Here is a 27,188-nt window from a genome sequence, read left to right as displayed (position 1 = left end):
CGACGGAGCCTCCAAAGTGTGAACATGTGAGTTTAATTTACTGTCATTATGTATGCAAACTGGCCAAGGGGCAACGGGTGGGGGGTGTAGGATAAGCATCAGCCGGTCGCGTGTGAAAAGAACGGGAGAAGAGAAGAAATAGTGGGGAAGCAGTTGAAAGCGCAACAACAACATATGCATGCATAAATTAACAGCAGGCGTCTGTTAAGCAGCAGTGCGCTGTCTAGCATTAACATGGCAAGCAAGCAGAGTATGCTAGGGATGACACTTGCTAGGGTCATGTTAAGAGAAGTGTCGTTTTAATTCATCAAGCAGTGCGACTTAGCAGTGCGTGCAAGTGTGCTAGGGAAGACACTTGTTAGCGACAATCAAATTGTACTAGACATGATACTTGCTAATATTAATCATCGTCTTCATTTGTCTATCTATACAAGGTAGAAGGGTATTGTAAAACATTTATAAAGTAAAAAAAAATAAAAATTCTATGAATAAATTACAGAGATTGTTGAAATAAATGAGTAGTGAAATGAAAATCAATTCTTATAGAAAGAATTGGGGAATACACTTTTGCTAAATATAAGTCACGACTGTACACTCTTTATTTTTGGTAAGCAAGTGTCATCGTAGCACGATACAGCAGTTGAAATGAAGCTCAGCGCACAGAATAGCAAATAAATATAAGCGCAGATTAGAGCCAGCAAAATGTCGACCGCAGCAAAAGTGGCAACAACTGTGGCAACAGCTGCCAACAGAGAAAAGCTGATCAAGTCGGCCACGCACAGCATCCAAATGGAACTCTGGCCGATGTTGATGTTGTTGAAGCCAATGGAAGCCAAAGTCAAAGTCGAAGCTTGCGACTTGGGGCAGCATTTATAGTTGAACAACGCTGCGGAACGCACGCGGCAACAAGCGAGACGCAATTGAAGGAGCCTTCTATATACAGCATTGGAGTGGAGCAGCACATGGCATTGGCATTGAGATTGGCACTGTGTGGACATGGAAGCCATGAAATTGTTGTTGAGCAAGTGCAATAAAATCGTGAGCTTATTACGATGCGCGACTAAAAAGAAAGTTATTGTCGTTGGTGGCCCAACAACAACAACAACTGCAGCAGCAGCAGCCGGTTGTGTTGGTTCTTGCAACCTGCTGATGTTGCTGCTGCAAGCTGTTTGCATACTCACAATGTGGCTGAGCCATGCACCTCAGCTGTGCCTCGCAGCACCATCGACTGCAGCCACAAATGAGACCGAGACCGCCTGGCCACCCATGCATCATTATGATATCTGGAGCGCAGATTTGAAATCGCCAGCGGCAACTGTGCCACAGCAGCAGCTGGATATGGATGCCGACGTAAATGTGGATGTGGATCTCATTGAGGAAGAGGAATTACTGCAACATGCTCACGGCTATAGCAACAGCTATGGCTCTAGGCCACAAATGAGCAGCCAGCAGTGGAGCAGTCCTCAATTTAGCAATCGAAGCAGCAGCCAAAGCCACAGCAGCAGCAACAGCATTCGACGGCCCAAGGGTAAGTTGCGCAAGGTCAGCGTGAAGAGACATTACGAATAATAGTGCCAAGAAATTCTCAACTGCAATTTCGCTAGAAATTATAAATGTGTGCAAGAACAGACACTTTTCAAATAACGTTAAAACGTAACTTACATTTTGTGTTTATTTGTGTTCTCAATTGCACTTCTGGTACACTTTCCTTATACATATGTATAAATTATGATTATATTAGTTAAGAATTTCTCTAAAATTTCGATAACTCAAATTCTCAAATAGTTGAGAATTGAGAATGAGAATGAGCTGCCAGATACTTTTTAAAACAACATAATTTTTGGTTCAATTTTGTGTTTACTTATGTTCTCAATTGCGATTCTGTCACACTTTCTTTTCATATAATTATAATTATAATTATATTAGTTAAAAGAACGTTAAATTAAGAATTTTTATTAAATTTCGAAAACTCAAATTCTGAACAGAGATTTCGCCCCTAATTTACTTTTTAAAATAACGTAAATAATTACTTTTACCAAATCTTTCTATTCTAATCTTCAATTTCATATTGATTTTGCCACAATTTCGCTAAATAAGAATATCTTTACGGATAAGCAATTAGTTAATAGTACCTAAAATTACAGACTTTTTATTAAATAATAATAATTTCGACCACTAAAATTCTCAACTGTTAAAGGTGTTTATAATTAGTTGGAAATACTTTAAAGCAGAAACTATACAATTTTTACTATTTTCAAATGTTGTGCTCCTTAATTTCGCATTATATTATACTTTCACACTTGAACCAATTAGTTAGCTCTGTTTATTTCGATGGCGTTTAAAAATTCCCATTTTTAGGTTGTTTTTTTTTTTTGAGTTTCACAAATTCTAAACATTAAAAAATATAATTAAAATAAGAAACAAATTCAAAAATTATTTTAACAAATTTATTTCGAAAATCATTAAAATAAATGATAAGTTTAAATTTTGTGATTTATGAAAACAGTGTTGACTTTTAAACTAGTTATGTTTTTAATACTTCATTTTTTGTATAGTCTACTTTTGGGATACGTTAGGAATTTCTTTTCGTTTGCATTTTCAACATTTTCTAATATATATATAAATTTTGTGACTTAAATACATATTCCTATATCGAAAATATTTATCTTTGATTTATGAAACAGATTTGACTTTTAAATTAGTTGTGTTTTTCAATTTAATGGGGGATAATACTTAATTTATTTTCTCTAGTCTGCTTTTTGGGATGTGTTAGGAATTTCTTTTCGACTGCGACACTTTCTAAAATATATTTAAAATTCTTTAAATGATTTTAATAATGACTCTAATCTATCTCACTTATTCTGTGTATTTGCAGTTATCCATCTGTTTCCGGTGCCCGTGGATGGCGAATGCCTGGCGGACGATGGTCGTCGGATGGGAAACTGCTTCAATGCCTACGAGTGTCGCCAGAAGGGCGGCCAAGCACGGGGGGAATGCGCGATGGGCTTTGGCGTCTGCTGCGTATTCATGGCCGAGTGCAACGGCACCATAGCCAACAATTTAACGTATATAGTCTCGCCGGGATTTCCCAGTTTCATGCCCAGCAATTTCACGGAATGCAAGCTGCGAGTGAAGATCATGAGCGAGGACATCAGTCAGCTGCGAATCGATTTCGATCACTTCTCGCTGGGACAACCGAATCGCCGAACGGGAGTTTGTGATGGGGATGTGTTTCACATCACTGGCGGAGCTCGAGGAGCCTTTCAGCTATGCGGACAAAACAGCGGACAGCATAGTGAGTAGAGGAATCTCCTTCACTAATCCTTCTAATAAATACACTGTAATTGCTTGCAGTGTATTATGATGTGGCAGTGCGCACCGTGCCACGTCAATCGACGCTCTATGGCAGCTTACGTCCAGCGGCAGCGACGAATGTGACAGCGAATCCTCAGGATCAGGTCATAGAGATTACACTGAATGTTTCCCGACGCTTTCTGCCCATGCGTCTGTGGGAAATACGCGTGCTGCAAATACCCTTTACACAACGTGCCCCGCCGGGTTGCCTGCAATATCACACGGGTGTCGAGGGCGTCATGCAGACGTTTAACTTTGCGGAGAACGGTCGCCACTTGGCCAATCAGCACTACAGGATCTGTGTGCGTCAGGAAACGGACATGTGCTCGATCAGCTATCAGCCGTGTGATGAGCAATCGTTTCGCATTGGCGGCGGGTTGGGAGGCGGTTCTTTTATGTCCAATGCGGCAAGTTCAACTATGGCGCCGCCTCTCACTGAACTCTCCGCGGCAGCTGAGAATGCCACGTCCACAACGACGAATCTGCTGCAGTTGCTCAGTCAGTGGGTGAGGAACACGACGACTGAAGCCCCGACAACAACAACAGCTGCAACGACAGCGGCGCCTATGAGAAATGCCAGCAGCACTACAGCAACGTCTGCCATGACCACAGCGGCGCCAGTGCGTTCCACAACAGCAGCAGCAGCAGTTGCCGCTGATGATGATTATCCCGGCTGGGTGGACGAGCCAGAAGAGGAGGAGGCGGAGGAGGAAGAGGAGCAGCCTGCAGCGCCAGCCAACGATGATGCTGAGGGCTCTGGGGGTGGCGACGACAACAGCAATAGCATCTTTAATTTCTTCGGCGGAGGCGGCGGCGCAACGAGCGCTCAACCCGGAGTCTCGAGACGTCCGCGTCCGGTGGGCGGTGCAACGGCCTCGTTGGGTGTCAGCAGCTCCGGAGGCTTTGATCTGTTTGGCTTTTTGCGCAGCGCATTCGATTTGCGACATCGGCGACGACGTCGGCAGGCGCGACAGTTCTTTAGCACGTGTGCGGATCGCATTACGATGCCCTGCATCATTGAGGATTTCATTGGCACCGGGCTGGGACCTTTGCCGGGCTGCGAGCCCGTCCATTGTGGCTCACAGTTCTGCTCCACGGGCACCTGGCCGTGTCGCATCGAAAGCACCGTCACTCCCTTCTACATTGGCGTTCATTTTGGAGGGGGCGATGCACCGGGCAAAGGGAGCGCTGAGGAGAACATTGGCGCCTGTCTGCGCTATGCACAGGTGCAGTGCATCTAAGCTTTTCGACATCATTTCGTTTTAGTAAATGCGTAATTTATGCTCACTCTTAATTAAGTTACTCTAACAATTAAATTATTGTGCTAAACGTTAAAAATATTCACCAGCTGCTGCATAGGCTTTGGGACAATGACGTCGAGCATATTGCGTATACGCTGCCTTTGTGCCCCGCTTGATGCGCTCTTTGTGCGACTTGCTGTGCCACAAGTGCAGCATAAAAGAGACTCCCCTTGTCTGTTGCAGCACTTCGTCGAGAAACTCTTCCTCAAACAGTTGGCGCCAATCTGCGGGTTTAATCGGTAAGAATTGTGTGTGATTATACAGTTGAAAGCTTTGACAGCCCTTTGGATTATTCCGCATCTCGGCAACGTTGAATGTGCCACAAGCTCTCTGCAGAGCACGCGTGATGACATCTCGTCCACTCGTGTGTCTGTTGTTGGCATCAAAACTCTGCTGAAGGTCGCGCAAACAATCTCCGGCAAACTGATGGCCAAATCCAGTCGAGGTCAAGCTTAACATAGCAGTAGAAATTTGGTTATCAAGATCGGCACCCGCATAGTTTAACGGCAATACCGTCACAGTATTCAAAATCATTGTATCCAGGTGCACACAGATGCCACCAAAGCGATAGAGCGTAAGTAAGCGCAACACATCCGCCAGATGTGTGCTCAGATAGCTAAAGGAGATTAGCAGGGATTACATTCAATTGAGGAACAACCTTCGACAACTCACCTCGATTTAAAGAGCTCACCCTTCTTCAGCCAATCCTCAATGGGCGTGCCGGCAGCGTAACGCATTAGATTCACTTGACGCAGCTGCACATTGGGATAGCTTAAGATGGCATCAATCAGCGGATGTCTTTTTCCCTCCTGTTGCTGATATCTGGGACTGGCGAAGAGCACAAATATTTGGTAAATGTCATTATTGAAGGCCGCAGATTCAATGGCACATGCTTGGCGTGCAGTCAACTCTAAGATGTTTCCATTCGAAGGACAGCTCGTATCGATGAAGAAAATGGTGCTTTCAATTATTGGTTCCACTTCGGATAGCAGCACATCCTCCAGTGGAATTCCAAGAGAGTCGTCTAACTCATTCTTGTTAAGGAAACAGTTGGCTGGTTGATACTTCGTTTCCATTTTGTAGATGCGTCGAATGCTCAGCACATAGATCAGAATCAAAGTCAGGAGAATTAAATTCAGACAATTTATGATGCAGCGCTTCAGACGTGGCGTCATGTTGATTAACATATGATTGAAGATCACCACGTTTGATTCTAGCTATAGAAGTAACGCATCAAATTGGAATTTAGCTTCATACCCTGTAAATAAGATGCAACATCAACGGAGTGGCATATTCGGCTCAAAATGTTTGGTCGTCTACATTTTGTATAAATTTCTAACGATAAATAAATTTGGGTAATTCTCTAATAATTATAAAGACAAATACCAAAACATTTTTTTATTAGAATAAAGATGCATTTTATAGCTCTTGATTGGCACTTTAATAAAAGCTACAAATGATTTTGGAATCATTTTTCCGTCTTAAGATAATTGCAAAAATAAACAAATTCATACAAAAAATGAAGGATATTATTTATTTTATCGTAGAGTTCCTAAAATCAATCTTAGATGTAAACATAGTACTAATCCTGAGCTATAACAATAACTATTACTTATTTTTTAAATTGTTTCAGTTTATATATATGTATATATATATATATATATATAAATTTTTTTTTTTTATAAAATAACAAAACAAGAAATTAAATATTTTCCAGCATACTTCTTCTAAAATATAGTATACAATAGAATATAAAAGATCAGTTAACACTTTACTTTTATTTTTTATGATTATTTTCAATTTTATATATTTGCGTATTTATTTTAGCGCTGCGCTTCCGGAGTATCTACTTGTCAAGCAAACTCCTCTACAGCGAATTTAGTGTTCAAGATTAATTAGTTATGGAAATCAGTTTTGGCCGCCAGTTGACTACATTTGTCTAATATTGAAACTAAGAAATACTCTACATGAATTTACAATATAAATGCACGGGTATACACACTCAAAGGGCGCACAAGGTATTCATGTGCCTTTTCGACTCATTTGTACGCATGAGTACGGGTATCAAAAAATACACATATGTACACGCATTAATGCGCGGGTGTCAAAAAATACACATACTCATGACTGATGAGTTCGGGTATCAAACAAGTAAGAAAGTTACAGTCGAGTGTGCTCGACTGTGAAATACCCGCTACCCATTTTGAATAAAAGCAAAATATTTCGGTATTATATTCAAAATATACCAAAAATATAAAAAATATACCAAATTGTATATTTGGTATATCGATATAGTACCACATTCAAAATATACCATAGACTGCACAATATACCAGATTGTCAGCCAAAGCAACTCAGACCCCTAGTAAGTAGGCGTTTTTGCCCATACAAAAGTACTTATTTAATAACTTCCATAATTTTTATCTGATCGCAACCAGGAATCATAACTACTACACTCTAGCTTTAAAATTATACGTGTTATTCTTTTTTTTGATTTGCGGGGGCGGAAGGGGGCGTGGCAAAAATTTGAAACAAACTTGATCTGCGTGCAAACATATCAAATGCTGTCGATTAGAGCTCTATCTCTTATAGTCTCTGAGATCTAGGTGTTCATACGGACAGACGGACAGACAGACAGACGGACATGACTAGATCGTCTCGGCTGTTGACGCTGATCAATAATATAAATACTTTATAGGGTCGGAGATGCCTCCTTCTACTTGTTACTTTCATTTCCTGCCGGCACAAAGTTATAATACCCTTCTAACCTATGGGTAGCGGGCATAGAAATGATCGAAGCACAAGTGTCTAAAATGATCCGGTGCCGAAAAGGCAAATGCAAGAAAGGCATGAGTATGACAATCACTCACACTCGCAGTACCCACACGATTTTGAGTGTGTGTGTAGCTCTTATTCGATTGAGATTAGTGTCGAAGTTTGCCATCCTTGAGTGGGGGAGTACATTTATTAGTTACTTGCAAAAGCTTTTGGACAATAAAGTTAGGCATATTACGTATACGTTAGGTCTGTGTCTTTTGTGCTAATGCGACTTATTATGCAGCATAAGGACGGAGTCCCTTGTCAGTTCAACGTCCTGAAAAAGTCCTTGTCAGGACTCCAATCAACGCCATGAATTGAAGACTTGAATGCAAAGTATTCAGTGTTATCTATTAGTTGTATGCCACCACATTCCGACTCATTAAGCAGCATCTCAGGAACGATCAACGTGCCCCAAGCCTTCCATAGAATACAGATGATAACATCTCGTTCCCATATACATATGTAACATGCGAGCTCAGATAATCACACTTTAGGTGATATACTAATCTAGAGGCAGATCCACTTTAGATTTATAATATCCTAAACAATTTATTCCAATCAGACTCTGAATATTGTAGGCGTATCTGTCAATCGAGCAGGCTCAACTGATGCGACTATTCAAACTCAAGTCTTAGGTGCAATATCAACTAAATTTATAAGAAGAAACATTCTTTGGAACATTTTATCCTTTGTTTATTTTCTAATTAGAATTTTCGCTGATTGCCTCAAAGACCTTAGGACAATATTGCTTCGCCAGTTTGCCATAGGCAGTATCTGTGTTGAATTTAACAGGCAACTCGTAAGATAACTTGTTCCACAAATGCACCAAATACGAGCCGTTCGTCAGCTCGAGAGTTTCCTTCACGCGTGCAGGATCAAAAAAGTCCTGTACATAGCTCCGCTGTACAGCATAAAAAGCATACCAATCGTGTATCTGAAGGCCACGACAACCAGAACGATTGTCGAGCATTGCAGAAACATTCTGTGTGCCACAGAACTTGCTTGCCACACGATTGATGAGTTGATCTCCATTCTTTCGCCAATTTTTCGCATCGAAATGCTGCTGAAAGTCGCGTAGACATTCTTTGATAAATTGACGACCAATGCCAGAGGGAGCCAAAGATAAAAGACTGCTGGCTAGCGAATGCTCACTCTCGGCGCCAAGAAAATTCTCGGGTAAATTCATCAAGGTGCGCATGAAGAGCACATCGAAGTCTACGTAGAAGCCACCAAAGCGATAGAGAACCAGCAGACGCAGCAGATACGAGATGTGTTCAGTCGGATTACTAAGAAAACAGAAAAGCTTAATTGAAGAAGCCAAGATATGTCCTACAAACTCACCGTGACTTGAAGAGCTCGCCACTTTTGAGCCAATCCTCAACTGGAGTGTCGACTGCCAAGCTCTGAAGATTCACCGAACGCAAGTACACATTGGGATTGCTCAAGGTTACCTCAAGAAGTTGCGACATTGTCTTCTTGTCTGGCAAATAATTCCACGGACTGGCATAGAGCACAAAAACATCGTAGCTGGGATTAAGTTGAGCAGCTGATTCAATGGCGCAAGCTTGCATCGCTGCCAGCTCCAGCTTGTTATATTTAAATCTTGGCGGCATACTGCAACTCGTCTCCAGAAAAAAGATGGTCCGACGAAATCGAGGCTGCCTTTCCTCCAGCAGCAGATCTTTCAGCGCGTTGAGCGGACGCAGCCGATAAATTGCATCATCTCTTGGATAATCCTCAGGCAGGTAACATTGTGCAGACTTTGGAGTCAAATTCTGATGCTGTCGATAATTACGATTCATGGCGAATACAAGAAGCAGTATGATCAGCAGGAGAAGAACTATCCACCATCGTTTTTTGAGCTGCACGAGCAGCTGCTTTGGATGTGCTGTCATTTCGTTGTAACTTCAGCTAGTGCTCAGCTGAGCTGGCTTCTTAAACTTTGGAGCATAGCCAATTGTGAATATTAATACCCTGTAGATGATAAAGCGTGTCTGAAGGGCGTCTGCAACAATTCAGCGCATAAAATTAAACAACTTTCATGTTTATTTGCTGATCGGTATTAAATTCAGAACTGTTTTGTTATAAATTACAATTCTTATCATCGTCTTTAAAACTAAGCTCGTTTTGCGCTGAGAAGACTTTAAATCAAACTTTGTCTGCCTAGAACCTATAAAAATAACGCTAATCAGATTGATGAACAGACAGACTGATGTCTCAGCTGTTGTCTTTGTACAAAATCATAAATACTCTATGGGATCGGTAACATTTAAATATATTCAGTTAACACTTTAAAGTGTATTGCGTATAAAAAGTGTAAAAGCATTCTCTTAAATAGTTTTGTAACGAGTGTTTTGGTTTTCGGTTATAAACACATTCTAAATATAGATGAAAGCATTTTCGGAGTCGATTTATGTCCATTGCTCAATATGTTTCCAAGATTATGTTTTCATTTTCATTTTTATTTTTAACCGCAGCAAGTCTCCCAGACGAGAAATATTCTCTAGTATAGTTTTGCTTATTTTTATGAGATTAGTAATATCAATAAGTTTGAACATTAAGTTTTCTTCAACCTAAATATAAATTAGGGAACATACGTGATCCTCACACATATCGTTTCTTCGTGAAATTATAATTATTTTTGTTTTCATATTCATTAAACTCTTTCTTTGGCAACAGTTCGTCTTACAGACGAGCATGTTCTTCTAGCGTACTTTAGCTTATTTGAATGGGATTAGTTACATCAATTAATTTAAATAAATGGCAAATTTGCTAGCTTTTCCTTTGGCATATAGAATGTCTTCAGGTCGAGCACGCTCATATAAGGCACTCTACTTGACGTTGTTTTTTTTTTTTTTTTTTTTTTGGAATGTGGTGAGTTTACAACAAATGACTCACATGTTATAAGTATTTACTTGCTGTTCGTTTGGTAAGCAGCGTATATGTCATTCCTTATTACTGTCTATTTCTTGGAATGACAATCGTGATAGAAAAGTATTCTCAGTAGCAAACTATGTTACCTAATGAGGTATGCTATAGTAGACGCGAAGTACACATTTTGAGATCTTTTTCTGATCGATTTTGTGACATTTTCTCTAGTCTTTAGAAGTATTCCCCAGCGGCTGCATACACTTTGGGACAATTTTGTTCCGCATACTTGCCATAAGCGGTTTCCGAACCGACTTTGATTGGCATTTGATGGGAGTGCTTGTTCCACACATGTATTAATAGTGAATCCTTCGTTCGCTGTAGCGTTTCCTCCATGTATTGTGGCTCAAAAAAGTGTCGCCATTCCACCCAACCGACCTCGTAGAACGTGGAGCGTTTAAAGACTTTAAAGCCCATGCACCGTTTTGGATCCGTTTGCATCACCTCAATGCTCTGCGTATCACAAATCCTTTTGGCCATTCGTGTCACCACTCCCGGACCATTGTTGCCCCAATCAGCGCCATTGAAATGCTGCTGAAACTCACGCAGACACGATGCGGCAAGCTGATGACCAAAGTCAGTGGGAGCTAAGCTCAATACACCATTCGCGACATGTGTATCCGACTCGGCGCCCGCAAAGTTCAGAGGCACTTGCTCCAAGCTACGCAGCAGCACCACATCCAAATCCAAATAGATGCCACCAAAGCGATATAGCGTGAGCAACCGCAACAGATCCGAAATGTGCACGATGGGATAGCTAAAAAGATGCAACATTTAGTTGGGAAGGCAAATTGAATATGCTGCAAACTCACTCCGATCTGAAGAGTTTACCATCCTTCAGCCAATCCTCAATGGGTGTGCCGACAGCGAATCGCATTAGATTCAACTGTCGCAGCTGCACATTGGGATAGCTCAATATGGCATCAATCAGCGGCTGTTCGCCCTCCTTCTGTTGATATCTGGGACTGGCGAAGAGCACAAACACTTGAAAGTTGGGATTGTGTTTGGCCGCCGACTCAATGGCGCAGGCCTGACGTGCTTTCAGCTCAAGTGGATGACGTTTCGTGCCTGATATGCAGTTAGTCTCCAGAAAGAAGATGGTGCGCCCTGGTGTGGGTTGCGGTTGTGTGAGTAGCACATCGCCCAAGGGCTTCGGTAGATTACTTTCCACTTCGTTTTCGGCTACTATCGGGAGATTTGTTGGCTCGACGTCCATGAAGCACTGCAAATTGGGCTCTCCATCCAACTGCCATTTGTGGCATGTTATGATTAAAATGATGATGGTCAAGATCGCACACAGCGTGTACAACGCGACACGCAAGTGACGGGTGGAATACACACGTGGAATCAGGGTCATCTCGATATGAATGCGGACAAGACCGCCACGATACTAAACCGAATGGGCGATTGACGCAGATCAAAATGGTTCAGTTACCCTGTAAAACATACAGTGTATAAAAGGGAGGGTCTTATTAAGATGTTTGCGCGGTTGCTACAAAAATAAACTATCTCCCGCTGATAAGCAAATATTATTTAGAGGAAGTAATTTAAGATTCTGAAATATTACAACATAAAATTCAAAACCGCATACTTTAATAAGATGAATCATTTGCTGGGTAATGCGATAGTGAACACTGGTATCCATTACACTTATAGAGTGTTTACATTTGCATACATTTGTCATTGTACTCTCGATCTCTCTCTCACTGTTTCTCATAAGTATTTGAACACTCTCTTGCTGACCTAGCAATTAACATTTCGAATTCCATTTAATGGGACAGCAGTAACAATTAATCTCGGTTGAGAACTAAAGGAAACGCGACTTTTAATTTGCTATCAAACTAACAAAAAAAAAAAACTACGCTTGCGACGCTATCTCTTAGAGCAACTTGTCGGAATTAATTCCAATAAGTAAATCATAGCAGATAACCACCACAAACACTTGCAATTGAAATAAGAACGTTTGTTATGCGAAAAATACGTACATTATACTTTGTTTTTGTGCTCGCTTCCATTGAATATTTGCACTTCATGTTGCCAACTTTTTTTCCCAGCTACTCCTCACTATCTACTACACCTCGCTTAACAACCACCAATTGAGACACGCTTGACGTCATTTAATACCAGCATTTTTACTTAGGGGTATTTTTGCGCGCCTAACGGTCATGTAATGAAAAAACGCACCAAAAAATACTGCAAAATCCGAGAACATTAATATTATATGTGGCATTTCGAGTACAATCTAAATGAAAATAATTTATCATATGTATTTAAGGAAAACTTAATGAATTTCACAAGAGTTTTGTATACAAATAATTTTTACTATTTTTTGCAGATTCTGCAAGGGTACTCAAAAGTCGGCTAGCCGACACCAAAAATTTTTCTTATACTATTACACATACATACATAAGAATTACAAATATTATACAATATTTTAATTGGGTTGTTCGTACGTTTCATTCTTATTTCTACTAACCTAATGAGAAAATTTGCATAACAAAAATGTTGCTCGTGTTATACGTCAAATTTTTTGTTTTATTGCCCCAAAAACGAGGTATTGCTAAATTGAGCATTTGTTTTGATTCATATTTGGAACGTGGGCGAGTCTAATAAACGTATGTATGTATGTACCAAATAGAATAGATCATCCGCTCTCTTTTTCTCTATGGCTCTCTCACTGTGTGCGCTCTCTTTGTTTGATCTTTGGTATAGAGTAGATCTAATTGATCACTTAGAAATATTCACCAGCTGCCGCATACGATCGTGGGCAGTGCTGTTCTGCGTATTTACCATATGCGGTACTTGAACCGACTTTAATTACTTGTTGTTTTGAATGTTTGTTCCACAAATTTACCACAATAGAATCCTTAGTGTGTGCAAGCGTTTGCTCGAGCAACTGCGGTTCGAAAAAGTGTCGCCAACGTTTCCACGGTACTGCGTAGAAGGCGTTGCGTTCGAACACTTTAAAGCCCAAACAACGCTTCCGATTATCCAGCATGACGCTGACATCTTTGGTTCCGCATAATTTTTGTGTCACACGCGTTATCACACCCGCACCATTGTTGCTCACATCTTTTCCATTGAAATTATGAATAAAATCTTGTACGCACGAAACCGCGATTTCGTGACCAAATCCATTGGGAGCTAAGTTCATAACACCAGCGGCCAAGTGAATGTTGGATTCGGCCCCCGTATAATTGGGTGGCAGGTCTTCAATGCTGCGCAGCATCACCACATCCATGTCCAGATGCAAACCGCCATAGCGATAGAGAGTCAAATAGCGCAGAAAATCAGAGATGTGTGAGGAGAGAAAGCTGCTCAAATGAAAAAATGCTGATTAGTGAAAAACAGGCTGACCGGCAAAGGGAGAACTTCACTCACCTGGAACGGAACAGTGGACCATCGTTTAGCCAATTCTCAACAGGTGTGCCGCTAGCAAAGCGCCATAAATTTAGCTGCCGCAGCTGCACATTTCTATAGCTCAATATGGCATCGATTAAAGGCTGATAACGTTGGCTGCTCCCGCTTCCACTCCCGTTGCTACTGTTGCCAAAGTAATGATAGGTGGGACCGGCAAACAGCACAAAGATCTGGAAATTGGGATTATGCAGTGCAGCGGATTCAATGGCACACGCTTGTCTCGCTGTCAATTGCAACATGTTGTACTGCATCTCTGTACTCTTCTGCCCAGGACGCGGTCTTTTGCGTTTCGATCGATGGCAGCTGGTCTCGTGAAAGAAGATGCTGCGACCCGGAATGGGGAGTGGTTCAGTAACCAGCACATCATCAAGTATTTTGGGCATATTCACTGGCTGTTGCTGTTGGGCTGCTGGCGTTTCCATAAAACAAAGCTGAGCATCAGTTCGCCAGCGATAAGTCAGTAAAATGCCAAGTAAAAGCAACAGTATAAGCGTCGAAAGAAGCAGACGAAATCGTCCATAATGTAGTACACGCGCTAATAACAAGTTCAGGCGCCATAACATGATGATAATGATGATGCTGTATAAGCGGGGTTTGTTGTTATAAGACTATGCTCACTCAGTGATTTAAAGACAGTAGCTTATTCATTGGCAGTTAATGTCATCATAAAATATAGCTGAATAAATAACAACATTATTAGGCGGCAACAAAAGAAAAGCAATCATCTAAATATGCAAATGTATGCTAAACAAATAAATATACACAGCCGCAAGCACACAACTGAAAATACAAACACAATCACATACACCCACACACACACACTACCTGCAATCGAACAGTGCAATGTAATGGTTACATTTTTATGGAATGTAATTAACAGCCTGCAATTCAAGGTTGCTGTAATACATTTGTAACGACAATTTTCTGTTCGTGAAGTACATTTTGCAATCATCCATCTTATTAATTTTTATTAAAATTATTATTTAAATAGCACTATTAGTTAATTTTAAACGCAGATCAAAGATATGCAACAAAACTGTTTGATGCAAGTTGAACAGCTGTGCTACATAACAGAATCAGCTGCTTGCAGCTCAGATTAGTATATTAAAAAATACCATGTATTCAATACATATTTTTAATTTCAACAATGGGTGTGTAATAATAATAATATATTCATTACAGAAAGGTTTAAGTCTTTTCATACAAATTTCAATGCCCCCATCATATTATCACATTAGTATTTTAGTGAACAAAGTCACAGTTCCCGTGATGAATACTGTAACATTTGCGTGTGGAGTTAACAGAGCTATTGAGTTAACAGTGTTAGGAGTAATATGTATGGCGTGTATAAGCTTAACTTTCAATGCGCGCAAAACTAATAAAGTTGAATTCTTAAGTGACATTAAATAACCAAATAGTTATTTATATTAGTCAAACAGTCAAATGTGGTATCGCTGCAAACGATTAGACATTTTAAAATAGGGAAATTAGGATAAATTAATTAATTAATGGCAATGGCCATTTAAGGTGAGAAGTTGTCAAATAATATTATATTTGCCGGCTACGTTTGAACTTCTACTGCTGGTCATAAGTGTTTTCCTACTTAGTAACTATTGTAATTATTATTAATTAATACATAGCTTACAATTATTTTCTATGCCTACCGCACAATGAAGAATATTCGGCACTTATAGATATTTAAAAGTATTCGTCAGCTGCCGCATTGACCTTGGGACAGTGTTCTTGCGCATACTTTCCGTAGGCAGTGTCATCACCCTTTTTAAATTTCATCTCATATGACACCTTATTCCACAAATGTATTAAATACGAATCCTTTGTCTGTTCTAATGTTTCATTGAGATATTGCGGCTCAACGAATCGACGCCATGCTGGCCAAGGAATCGGATAAAATGCCGTCGTATTGAATACTTGAAATCCGTTACAATTTCTCTGCTCTGCCACAATTTGCTCGATCGATGTGGAGTTGCAAACTTTTTTTGTCACTTCCATAACTAAACTGGGCCCATTAGAGATGTAGCCTTGTCCATTGAAATTTTCTTGAAAGTCTTTTAAGCATAGTTCGGCAATCTCGTGTCCTATGCCCGTGGAATCCAGACTAAAGACTGCATTGCATAGCGCACCAGGCTCCTCTGCTCCCACATAGTTCAATGGAATATTTTCCATGCTACGCAATACGACAACATCAATGTCTAAGTAGACTCCGCCAAAGCGATAGAGACTCAACATACGCAGATAATCCGAGACGTGTTCCTTCAAATAGCTAAATGAGATGTGAATCAAGTTATTTATTGATTAATTGCAATTGCATATAACTGCTCAGTAAGGATTGTAAAAAAATTAAAAAAAAATTATTATGAATGACAATTTTCGAGTGTTTTACTTACGCAAATGTTGGTTTAATATTAATATAACATTAAGGTACACCTTTCATTGAATATTTAACAATTGTTTTGAATCAAAAAACTTGGTGAGCATCCGCTAAATATAAAAATGAAAGCAAAAACATTTTTAATTTCAGTTTCACTTATCGACATTACTTCCGTCTACCCATTATTATAGAAACCGAAAGTTGTTATTTATCTGAACATACTGAAATAATTATATATGTATCTTAGAAGAACAGACAGGAAGACGTGCAGAAGAACATACAGAACTCATTATCATTATTGTGGTTGACTCTAATTAGGAAAATATGTGCATACAAATGTATTTCCCACACTCCACTATACACTATACTATACCATAGACAGACAGAAATCTACCATAAATGTGACTATGTGAAATGTAAAATATTGAAGTGATCTATCTGGTCTCAATTTAATTATGATGTAAACGGAACACGTTTGGACACGGACACGGCTAATGTAATCTTTAGAATTGATTCTGATTATATACCTTTATGTTACATGGTTCAACAATGCGTAGAGGGTATAATGAAAACGTAAAAGTTGTTGATATTTATTCCTACCTTGAATCAAACAGATCTCCTTTATTGACCCATTCCTCGGCTGGTGTGCCCTTCGAATAGCGCCAAATATTCAATTGACGCAAATGCACATTCTCGTAGCTTTGAAGAGCCTCAATCAGTGGTAACTTAGGCCTTTCAGCTCCAGGTAGATAGGTGGGACTTGCAAAGAGCACAAATACCTCAAAGTTTGGATTGTGCAATGCTGCCGATTCAATGGAACACGCCTGTCTGGCTGTCAAGTTCATGATGTACTTCGATCCTGGCGGATGACAACTCGTCTCGTGGAAGAATATGTTTTTCCCTTGCGTGGGTTTCACATCTGCACGGAGCACATCCTCCAGTCTTATGATGCTATCATCTGTGTTGTCATCGTCCGCATCCATAAAACATGGAAATGGCTTAAAGTTGGCAGGCATGTCATTGTTCTCGGTTGGGGATGCCACAAATAACAACATTAACGCACCGGCCATGAGGCAGAATAATACTCGTTGTAGAATTTTTGGTAGGAACACTGGTAATTTTATCGGGGTTTGAAACATACTGAGGCGGAAGACTGTATGACTTGGGAACTCGAGCTCATTTAGAGTAATGAACATGTGCGGTTCGTTCGTTTGTTTTTATATTATTAAAACATCGTACGACAACCTTCGGCTGGTATCGGGTCTTTTTCTTTGGCGAACATGCTCAGCATATCTTCATTTCAATCAATGTATAATATTTTTATACCCGCTACTCATAGGGTAGAAGGGTATTATAACTTTATGCCGATAGGAAATGTGTGTAATAGGCATCTCCGATCCTATAAAGTATACATATTCTTGATCAGCGTCAACAGCCTTGATGATATAGCCATGTCCGTCTGTCCGTATGAACACCTGGATCTCAGAGACTATACGAGATAGAGCTATAATTTAGGTATATTTGCATTTGTTATGTTTGCACGCAGATCAAGTTTGTTTCAAATTTTTGCCACGCCCCCTACCTCCCCCAAAAATCAAAGAAATCGGATAACAAGCGTAATTTTAAAGCTAGTGCTGAATTTTGGTGTGTACAATAATAACTATAGTATTTATGAGTACTGAAAATTTGATTGCGATCAGATAAAAATTGTGGAAGGTATTAAAGAAATACTTTTGTATTGGCAAAAACGCCTACTTACTAGGGGCTTAGTGGCTTTGGCCGACAATCTGGTATATTGTGCCATCTATGGTATATTTTGAATGTGGTACTATATTGATATACCAAATATACCATTTGGTATATTTTTAGTAATTTTTGTAGTATTTTCGGCATATTTTGAAAATAATACCGGAATATTTTGCTATTATTAAAAATGGGAAGCGGGTATTTCACAGTCGAGCACACTCGACTGTAGCTTTCTTACTTGTTCTTATCAAAAGGAACACTACGGCCAGTATTCATGGAATATACATTGTACAAAATGTAAAGAGTAGAGTTCAATTTAAACATTGCGGGCTGAACATTTCGAGCTAGTTCTTTTTTTTTATGAGTTGGTAGGTGTGTTGTTGATTATATTTCTAATAAATATATAAGTGTACGAATCTGTTTGTATAGATTACAGCTTTATAAATATGTTAACGTGGTTCAACTTTCTGTAATATTCATACTTATTGCGAAACTATATAAGAAATTGAAACAGCTGTGTTAACTAAAATGTACCCAGCTATATATACTGTGTTTGGACAATGCACCACTTATGTATTTGAACTTATTATCTAAATTGAAGATATGTTTACATTGCTAATACATTGTGAAAATAAATGTAACGTTTGATTTTAAACAACCATTTGAGGTGAGAAATGGCCAACTAATATATAATATATTGGCCTACTGCTCGTTATAAGTGTTTTCTTATATAGTAATTACTGTAATTATTATTATAATATCTGGCTTACAAATATTTTCTATGCCTACCACACAATTAAGAATATTCGGTACTTATAGATATTTAAAAGTATTCGTCAGCTGCCGCATTGACCTTGGGACAGTGTTCTTGTGCATACTTTCCGTAGGCAGTGTCATCGCCCTTTTTAAATTTCAGCTCCTTCGACACCTTATTCCACAAATGTATTAAATACGAATCCTTTGTCTGTTCTAATGTCTCATTGAGATATTGAGGTTCAACGAATCGTCGCCATGATGGCCAAGGAATCGGATAAAATGCTGTCGTATTGAATACTTGAAATCCGTTACAATTTCTCTGCTCTGCAACAATTTCTTGTATCGATGTTGAGTTGCATATTTTTTTGGTCACTCGCATCACTAAACTAGGTCCATTAGTGATGTACTGCTGTCCATTGAAATTTTCTTGAAAGTCTTTTAAACATAGTTCAGCAATATCGTGACCTGTTCCTATGGAATCCAGACTAAAGACTGCACCGCATAGCGCACCAGGCTCCTCTGCTCCCACATAGTTCAATGGAATATTTTCCATGCTACGCAATACTACAACATCAATGTCCAAGTAGATGCCGCCATAGCGATAGAGGCTCAATATACGCAGAAAATCCGAGGTGTGTTCCTTTAAATAGCTAAGGCAGATGTTTAACAAAATAATTAATAATGAGATGTATGTTAATGTCGGAAAGTCTACCTAAAATTAATTGCAATCACATTCATTAATGATTATTGTACAATTTTAAAGATTTGTATACTCGCTACCTATAGGGTAGAAGGAGGCTTCTCCGACCGTCTGTCTGTCTGTCCGTATGAACACTCAGATCTCAGAGACTATAGGTGGCATAACTTTTTTTCAACAGCACTGGTAATGCCTGCACGCAGATCAAGTTTGTTTAAAATGTTTATAAAGCTCACTTCCTCCCCCACAACTAGACAAACATCGAATAACAAACGTAATTTTGAAGAAATTTTGATATTGATAATAGAAACTATTTATGATTCCTGAAAATTGACTGCGATTGGATAAAAATTGTAAAAGTTATTTGAGAAATACTTCTTTATGGTAAATTACGCTTGCTGCAATCGGGTCTTAGTTGCTTTAGTTGACAATCTGATATATTTGATCTGTTTGGTATTTTACGAATATATTATTTGGTATATTTTATGAATAATACCGCACTGTACTGCTTTTACTTAAAATGCGGGTATCTCACAGTCGAGCACACGCGACTGTAGCCTGGCTACTTTTTACATAATGATAAACGGCTAAGTATAATCTGAGTCTGATTTCAAATATATGTTATGCGAAGTAGGCATAATGAAAGCGGGAAAGTTGTTGATAATGCATCCAATCCTACCTTGATTCAAAAAGTAGTCCTTTATTGATCCATTCCTCGATTGGAGTGTCCTTCGCATAACGCCAAATATTCAATTGACGAAAATGTACATTCTTGTAGCTTTGAAGAGCCTCAATCAGTGGTAACTTCGGCCTTTCAGCTCCGGGTAAATAGGTGGGACTCGCAAAGAGCACAAATACCTCAAAGTTTGGATTGTGCAATGCTGCCGATTCAATGGAACACGCCTGTCTGGCTGTCAAGTTCATGATGTACTTCGATCCTGGCGGATGACATCGCGTCTCGTGGAAGAATATTGTTTTACCTGGTGTCGGTTTTACATCTGCACGGAGCACATCCTCCAGTCTTATGATGCTATCATCTGTGTTGTCATCGTCCGCATCCATAAAACATGGAAATGGCTTAAAATTGGCAGGCATGTCATTGTTCTCGGTTGGGGATGCCACAAATAACCACATTATCCCACCGGCAATCAGGCAGAATAATATTCGTTGTAGAATTGGTAACTTTATTTGGGTTTGAAACATACTGAGGCGGAAGACTGTATAACTTGGGTGCTCAAGCCTAATTAGAGTAGTGAACATTTGTTGCTCATCCGCATGTTTTATATGCTCCTACAAATTTTAACATCGTTCGTCAACCTCACACGAAAATCATAGTAGTATCGGGTCTTCTTTTGGGAACATGCTCAGCATATCTGCACTGTCTTTTTCTTATCCACATGTCGACTTTTCTATGACCGTAGCATAATAACTTTCGAAATATCGAAAGTGAATTTCTTTGAACCTTGAGATTGCTTCTAACATAATCTATTTTATGAGGTCAGCCATGTACATTAAGCTAAAGTTCATTAGATAGGAAAATTTTTCAGGACTAAGAGAAAAACATGTAATTTGTTTAATGTGTCTGTTTCTTTCGTTAGTGGTCAGTAGTTATATTTCTATCAAATGTATGAGTGAGGGTATACGTTTGTATAGATCACTCTATATAAAGTTTATTTTACACATAGTTTACATACTAAAATCGCAATTCAACTTTCTTAAATATTCATACTTATAGCGGAACTATGTATATAAGAACTTGAAACAGCTGTCTTAACTAGAATGTATCCAGATATACATATACAATACGCAACATAAGTATTTGAACTTCTTATCTAAAATCAATTTACATAATAATGCTAATATATTTCGAAAATTAATTTAACGTTTGCTTTCTAGAATATAATTACTGTGATCTCCGTTACAATTTGGTAAACATTTCGTTTTCTTATGATATGAATTATCTTTGAATGATATCTGTTCGACTAAATTCTTCAGGTACTGTATTCGGACTGGCAGCAGTATATTCTATTAAATGAACGAACTCAATACAGAAGGGAGAAAAAGCATTAAGAAGTTCCATTGAGGCTGTAAGAAATATATTTCATGTCATGAATATTAAGTCTTTTAATGATAATAATAATTATTACTTACATTAATTGAACCACTTTTCAGTGACTTTTAAAACTGCAGGGCAATGTTGAGCTGCCAACTGAATGTAGCCGGCTTCAGAATCAACTTTAAGGGGTTTCATTGAACTTTGGTGATTCCATATATGTGTCAAATATGAATTCTGTAATCGCTTCATTGTTGCATTCGCAAACTTTGGGTCGAAGAAATACTGCAACTCATGACCGGCAATTTCATAAAAGTCTTTCACTGGGAAAATCTTAATTCCTTGGCAACGAAGAAGATCCTGCTGCATTACAGTAATGTTGTTTGTGTTGCAAACATATGACATCACTCTGGACACACTTCTGGGTCCATTTTGGGCCCAGATGTTGCCATTATAATTTCTTTGAAAGTCCAGCAGGAATAGTTCGGCAAGCTTGCGTCCAAATCCGTATGGCTTAACTCCGATAACACTATTCCCAACACTGAAATTGGGTTCAGCACCCAAAAAATTGATCGATTCATTCTCAAACCTGCGCAGCACTAACATATCCATGTCCAAATAAAGGCCACCATAACGATATAGAACCAACAAGCGAAGCAGATTGGATATATTGTTCATCAGATATCTGGTAAGTGAGACATATAAGAACCAAGATTAGCTAAATATTGTACTGAAAAATGTGGGTAACTGCATAAAAACTTTATTTCACATTAAGCACATTTTTATATATTATTTCAAATTCACCGCAAACCTTGAGTCAAATAGATTTTCCCTCCTGATCCAATTCTCAACTGGAGTCTCTGCTGAAAATTGCCACAAATTAACTCGACGTATATGAACATACGTATAGCTGAGAAGCGTGTTGATTATTGGATCGCTTGGTTTCCGGTAACTTGAACACACCGAGAGAACAAAAACATCTAAATCTGGATAATGTAGTGCAGCCGATTCAATTGTACAAGCCTGTCGTGGCCTCAGAGCGAGCAAATTATATTGCGGATCTGCACAGACACAATTAGTCTCCAAGAAGAATATCGTGCGACCCGGGCGCGGTTTTTTTTCCGCAAATAATACATTCTCTAGGGGAGTTGGTCCAGCTCCATCAATTGAAGTCCAGTTCACGGAACTCAGGCCATTAGTAACCGCTTCTTTATAACAGTTTTTCACATGTACTATTGACTTCTCTATGCGTAGGAGCATAAAGACGATTATGAACACGTTAATTAATAAAACCGGAAGCAGTAGAATTTTGCCACTGTTTAAGAGAAAAGCACGAATGGATCTTTGGCATTGCAACATGTTGTTACGAATGTTGGGAGAGTACTGAAGCTAACGCATATGCGAAGTTTTCAACTTAAGCATAGAAAAAAATACTATACTATAACTGCTCAATAAGACTACAAATATTAACTCAACTGGTGTGTGTTGAACTGGTATTCTTGTAATTGCTCATTGACGCAATTTCTTAAGATGCGAATTCTGTTAAGCTTTGAGCGATCTTAGAAAAATTGTTATATTATATTATACCTCAGTAAATAATAAATTTGGCAAATGGAATTCTTGAAAAATTGTTATATTATAGTATCCCTCAGTAAATAAATGAAACTCTAGAGAAATTGTTATATTATATTATCCCTCAGTAAATAAATGAAATTCTAGAGAAATTGTTATATTATATTATCCCTCAGTAAATAAAAACTTTTGGCAAATGAAATTCTAAATATTGATTGTATTTTTAGTTGAGGTTTCTCCATCAGTTGGCAAATTTCGTAATCGGTAAGTGTTTAAGAGTCTGGTCTTAAACTCTCAAGACCAAGTTAGTATCAAATTATCAGCTATAGTGCAGCTTACATTTTAATTATAATATTCACTTAGATTAATCAAACCATTTTCGCGCCGCAGCTAAAACTTTGGGGCAATTTTGAGTCGCCAACTGTATATAAGCTGAATTAGAATTAACCCTAAGATCGCGCTGGGTGCTAATATGACCCCATAAATGTGCCGCATATGAGTTCTTTAGTAGTTCCATCGTTTCATTTGCAAACTGTGGTTCAAAGAAATACGCCCAGTCGGAAATCGCATAAAAGTCACTGCTTCGAAACACCTTAATGCCTTGACAACGACGTTGATCCGACTGCATAACGGTAATGTTATTCGTATTACAAATGTACGACATAACGCGAGACAAACTAACGGGTCCATTAACGGCCCAAATATCGCCGTTATAGTTCATTTGATAGTCAAGCAAGAAGTACTCGATTATCTTATGTCCAAAGCCCTTGGGCTCTAGTCGTAGAATACTGTTTCCAATTTTGACCTTTGACTCGGCACCCACAAAATTTGGCGGCTCATTCTCGAAGCTCCGCAAGACGACAACATCCATGTCCATGTAGATGCCTCCAAAGCGATATAGAGTCAATAGGCGCAAGAGATCAGAGAGGTTAACCATCAGAAATCTAATGAATTTTAGATATTAGAATCAAGTCAAAACAATTTCATTTACTTCAGACCTGGAGCGAAAAAGTTCGTCCTTTGAGATCCAATCATGTATCGAAGTATTTTTCGCTAATTGCCAGAGATTAACACGACGCAGCTTCACATTGCTGTAGCTCAGAATTGCTTCGGTTGTAGGATCAACTTGTTGTCGAGAGTTTGCACAGGCGAAGAGCACAAAGATATTCATCGATGGATTATGCAATGCCGCCGATTCTATTGCGCAAGCTTCACGTGATGCCAGATTTAACATATAATATTTGGGATCGGAGCACGGACAGGTGGTCTCCAAAAAGAATATCGATTCTCCCGGCGTTGGCTGATCATCCGAAAGCAGCACATCCTCAAGTGGAATTGGCCCGCCATCTTCAATGGGTGTGCGATTTTGCATGGCCAAAGAGATTGCATCCATGTAACAGGTATTATATTTAATTGGCTTCTTCGCTGTGTATCGAATCATTGTGATTATAATACACGCATTAATCACCAAAAACGGTAGCATTAGATATTTGGCACTGTTCATAAGGCGAGTGCGAATAGATTTACGACGTTGAAACATGTTGATGCAATCCGACTGTTGTTAAGCAACTGAACCAAATATCGTCAGACAGAAGTGGCATGTGCAGAAGAGAGAAAATATTAGCTCAATTGGTTTAGTAGGTTAAGTAATCTCAAATATGCACATCCAGCTGGTGCAATAACCATCTTTAAATAAATAATTCAACACATTTAATTATCGCTTATCACTTTAAAAATATTCTCTATTTACTTTATAGACCCTTGGACAATACTTCTTTGCAAATTGTGCAAAAGTATTTCTAAAATCAGCCTTAAGCTGGCATTTATTAGAGTCAGCGCTCCATTGATGTATTATATACGAATATTTGGCTTCCTCGAATACGTTGCTCTCGTCGCTAACAGCAAAAAAAGTATTCGGTTTGAATACCTTAAATCCATGACATCGATGAGCATCTTTTTGCATTTCTTTAATAGATAGCGTTCCACAAATTTTTTGCATCGTGCGGTTAATAAGAGTCTGCTCATTGCTCTTGGCATGGTAACTTTTTTGAAACTCGCGCAAAAATAGTTTGGCAAACTCATGGCCAGAGCCTCTGGGCTTAAGGCTAAAAACAGCATTTCCCAAACTCTGATTATCATGGGCCCCAACATAGTTTAGTGTCAAGTTCTCCAATGATCGTAAGACAATGGAATCCATACTCAGGTAGATGCCGCCAAAGTGATAAAGAGTCAAGAAACGCAGTAAATCCGATGCATATTCGGACTGAAAGCTAACCGAAATTATCCATTAAGAATAGTTAATAAGAGTTGTTATATTAAAACATACCTTGAGTGAAGCAGCTCGGCCTTTTTAGCCCAATCTTCGATTGGAGTGCCCTCTGCAAAGCTCCAGATATTCAATTGCCTAAAATGCACATTCCTATAGCTTCGAATGGCATCGAGTAAAGGAAAAGTTTCGCCAACTGGCATATGAGTGGGACTTTCAAATAAAACAAACACCTGAAAATGTGGATTGTGCAATGCCGCCGATTCAATAGCGCACGCTTGTCTTGCTGTCAATTGGAGTATACGATGCACATCTCCAGGATGACATCGGATTTCAGGGAAGAATATAGCTCGTCCTGGTGGAGGTTTAACATCTGATAGTATTATATCCTCTAGACTTGTAGGGTCTATCGCTGGATTAAAGTTTGCAGCATTCATCTCAAATGGTGGCACTCCATCTATATAGCATCTATTTATTGGACCTTCTTCGAAGATTGTGAACATGATGAGTACAATAAATTCCATCCCATGAAATATCAGTATGGGAATCAATAGACTTCGAGCATAGAACAGAAAATGTGTTAGCAAACTCCGCCAATGAAGATGCATGTCGTTGCAATAAAAATAATGAACTATCACTAAGAAGGAAATATACTTGGTGTTGGCTATCGCATTGAGTACTTTTTTAATATTTGTTCAGCTGCACCATGTAATAAACTAAATATTACTCCATATGAGATACCATTTTGTATTTTAGAAAATATCTTAATAATCCTATCAGTAGTATCTGAGAAAAATTTATCAGTTGCTGCATTGGGCAATTTTCTTGACGATATTTCTCATAAGCTGTTTTGACACCTCATTTTGAATAACAATTGAAAGAATCGCTATTATGTGTATGTATTAGATAGGAGTTCGTAGTCTGTAGTCATGGCATTGCTCAGTAATTCGGAGTTAAAGACATGTATCGAGTATCTCGTATCATATAAAAAGCGCTTGGATCAAAAATACAAAACCTATGGCAACGTTTTGGAATATTCATCATTTCCTTCCCGGCTTTCGGGTTGGATTCCCATAGACTTCGATTACCACATAGTTTAGTGTCACATCTCCCAAGCTTTTTAAAACGGTCATGTCCAAATAAACGCCTCCAAAGTTATGCGAAGCCAACAAACGAAGTAAATCAAATGGTTACTATGGTTTAAAACTGTGAGATAAATAACATAAAATGGTAGCGTTAACTTATTTTCCATGACGATCCAAATCCCATGTCGTATATGATGTTCACTTGTCAGAAATGTTGACTTGCTTCTGTAGTTCCTTATAAGTTAAGCACAAGTATCTTTCGGATCTAGGTATTTTGGATTAGTAAACAAAACAAACATTGGTAAATTGCGGGTTGTGGAAGGCAGCATTCAATGCAATAGAGAAAGTCTATGTCCTAGAGTAGGTTTAACATCTGAGAATAGTACATTCATTGGCTGACAACACATCCAAGTAATAATGATGCAAACCCAAAGTTTCTTAACATAAGTTCTAAACTGCTATGAGCTTCAACTTGAGAAAAATTAAATAAAAATGTAATAACTATTTAAGCTAGTTTACACATGTCTTTGCAATTTAGGTGGAGTTATGCAACTAAAACTTAAAGTGAGTAAAAGCTTGTACCTCTTTGACCAACATACTAAAAATATATAAATATTTAATCAGCTGCCCATTTGCACAACTCGACTTCATGTGTATCTAACACACTAAGTGTGGTTCAACTTTCTAAAGAGTTATTGCGAGTCATTGCTCGATTTATATATACCTGCTACTCATAGAGAAACAGGCAGACGGAGGCAGTTGCGACCCCATAAAGTATATATATTCTTGATCAGCTCTAAC

The 27,188-nt window shown here is 38.8% G+C and overlaps 9 protein-coding genes and 1 long non-coding RNA gene across 12 annotated transcripts; 1 reads left to right on the top strand and 9 right to left on the bottom strand.

The window, feature by feature from the left end:
* The first annotated feature begins 801 nt into the window (after positions 1 to 801).
* Positions 802 to 4,595, top strand: LOC117565558 (uncharacterized). The gene is made up of 3 exons (XM_034244726.2): positions 802 to 1,528; positions 2,876 to 3,295; positions 3,355 to 4,595. Exons 1-3 carry the CDS (start codon positions 997 to 999, stop codon positions 4,593 to 4,595), a joined length of 2,193 nt encoding a protein of 730 aa, XP_034100617.1. The 5' UTR covers positions 802 to 996.
* A 90-nt stretch (positions 4,596 to 4,685) lies between these two features.
* Positions 4,686 to 5,852, bottom strand: LOC117565559 (lactosylceramide 4-alpha-galactosyltransferase-like). Its single transcript, XM_034244727.2, has 2 exons — positions 5,328 to 5,852; positions 4,686 to 5,271 (listed from the first exon to the last, which is right to left on the bottom strand). Exons 1-2 carry the CDS (start codon positions 5,840 to 5,842, stop codon positions 4,686 to 4,688), a joined length of 1,101 nt encoding a protein of 366 aa, XP_034100618.2. The 5' UTR covers positions 5,843 to 5,852.
* Positions 5,853 to 8,132: 2,280 nt separating this feature from the next.
* Positions 8,133 to 9,481, bottom strand: LOC117564215 (lactosylceramide 4-alpha-galactosyltransferase-like). The gene is made up of 2 exons (XM_034242903.2): positions 8,817 to 9,481; positions 8,133 to 8,761 (listed from the first exon to the last, which is right to left on the bottom strand). The coding sequence occupies exons 1-2, from the start codon at positions 9,368 to 9,370 to the stop codon at positions 8,176 to 8,178; spliced, it is 1,140 nt and encodes a 379-aa protein (XP_034098794.1). The 5' UTR covers positions 9,371 to 9,481; the 3' UTR covers positions 8,133 to 8,175.
* An 835-nt stretch (positions 9,482 to 10,316) lies between these two features.
* Positions 10,317 to 12,496, bottom strand: LOC117564216 (lactosylceramide 4-alpha-galactosyltransferase-like). 2 transcript variants are annotated; one of them, XM_034242904.2, is made up of 3 exons: positions 12,389 to 12,496; positions 11,216 to 11,839; positions 10,317 to 11,160 (listed from the first exon to the last, which is right to left on the bottom strand). In XM_034242904.2, the coding sequence occupies exons 2-3, from the start codon at positions 11,758 to 11,760 to the stop codon at positions 10,578 to 10,580; spliced, it is 1,128 nt and encodes a 375-aa protein (XP_034098795.1). In that variant the 5' UTR covers positions 11,761 to 11,839; positions 12,389 to 12,496; the 3' UTR covers positions 10,317 to 10,577. The 2 variants fall into 2 exon arrangements, with proteins under 2 accessions (XP_034098795.1, XP_051858206.1); XM_052002246.1 differs by lacking the exon at positions 12,389 to 12,496 and adding an exon at positions 11,995 to 12,107.
* Positions 12,497 to 12,596: 100 nt separating this feature from the next.
* LOC117564213 (lactosylceramide 4-alpha-galactosyltransferase-like) lies at positions 12,597 to 14,635 on the bottom strand. Of its 2 annotated transcripts, XM_034242898.2 has the most exons (3): positions 14,442 to 14,635; positions 13,785 to 14,402; positions 12,597 to 13,717 (listed from the first exon to the last, which is right to left on the bottom strand). In XM_034242898.2, exons 2-3 carry the CDS (start codon positions 14,384 to 14,386, stop codon positions 13,135 to 13,137), a joined length of 1,185 nt encoding a protein of 394 aa, XP_034098789.2. In that variant the 5' UTR covers positions 14,387 to 14,402; positions 14,442 to 14,635; the 3' UTR covers positions 12,597 to 13,134. The 2 variants fall into 2 exon arrangements, with proteins under 2 accessions (XP_034098789.2, XP_051858204.1); XM_052002244.1 differs by having other exon boundaries at positions 13,785 to 14,635.
* LOC117564214 (lactosylceramide 4-alpha-galactosyltransferase-like) lies at positions 14,205 to 17,519 on the bottom strand. The gene is made up of 3 exons (XM_052002245.1): positions 16,813 to 17,519; positions 14,649 to 16,104; positions 14,205 to 14,499 (listed from the first exon to the last, which is right to left on the bottom strand). Exons 1-2 carry the CDS (start codon positions 17,406 to 17,408, stop codon positions 15,522 to 15,524), a joined length of 1,179 nt encoding a protein of 392 aa, XP_051858205.1. The 5' UTR covers positions 17,409 to 17,519; the 3' UTR covers positions 14,205 to 14,499; positions 14,649 to 15,521.
* Positions 17,520 to 18,750: 1,231 nt separating this feature from the next.
* LOC117563843 (lactosylceramide 4-alpha-galactosyltransferase-like) lies at positions 18,751 to 20,506 on the bottom strand. The gene is made up of 2 exons (XM_034242372.2): positions 20,091 to 20,506; positions 18,751 to 19,364 (listed from the first exon to the last, which is right to left on the bottom strand). Exons 1-2 carry the CDS (start codon positions 20,504 to 20,506, stop codon positions 18,782 to 18,784), a joined length of 999 nt encoding a protein of 332 aa, XP_034098263.2. The 3' UTR covers positions 18,751 to 18,781.
* Positions 20,507 to 21,412: 906 nt separating this feature from the next.
* On the bottom strand, positions 21,413 to 22,578 carry LOC117564710 (uncharacterized). Its single transcript, XR_004571786.2, has 3 exons — positions 22,276 to 22,578; positions 21,563 to 22,149; positions 21,413 to 21,496 (listed from the first exon to the last, which is right to left on the bottom strand). It is a non-coding gene; the product is annotated as an uncharacterized LOC117564710 (long non-coding RNA).
* Positions 22,579 to 23,353: 775 nt separating this feature from the next.
* LOC117564672 (lactosylceramide 4-alpha-galactosyltransferase-like) lies at positions 23,354 to 24,581 on the bottom strand. Its single transcript, XM_034243535.2, has 2 exons — positions 24,035 to 24,581; positions 23,354 to 23,980 (listed from the first exon to the last, which is right to left on the bottom strand). Exons 1-2 carry the CDS (start codon positions 24,574 to 24,576, stop codon positions 23,401 to 23,403), a joined length of 1,122 nt encoding a protein of 373 aa, XP_034099426.2. The 5' UTR covers positions 24,577 to 24,581; the 3' UTR covers positions 23,354 to 23,400.
* Positions 24,582 to 24,757: 176 nt separating this feature from the next.
* On the bottom strand, positions 24,758 to 25,922 carry LOC117564618 (lactosylceramide 4-alpha-galactosyltransferase-like). The gene is made up of 2 exons (XM_034243472.2): positions 25,363 to 25,922; positions 24,758 to 25,306 (listed from the first exon to the last, which is right to left on the bottom strand). Exons 1-2 carry the CDS (start codon positions 25,908 to 25,910, stop codon positions 24,766 to 24,768), a joined length of 1,089 nt encoding a protein of 362 aa, XP_034099363.2. The 5' UTR covers positions 25,911 to 25,922; the 3' UTR covers positions 24,758 to 24,765.
* Between the last annotated feature and the right edge of the window lie 1,266 nt (positions 25,923 to 27,188).

The sequence above is a fragment of the Drosophila albomicans genome, chromosome 2L (genome assembly GCF_009650485.2).
Source record: "Drosophila albomicans strain 15112-1751.03 chromosome 2L, ASM965048v2, whole genome shotgun sequence".
Lineage (NCBI taxonomy): Eukaryota > Metazoa > Arthropoda > Insecta > Diptera > Drosophilidae > Drosophila > Drosophila albomicans.
This window is presented reverse-complemented; position numbering and strand designations above follow the sequence as displayed.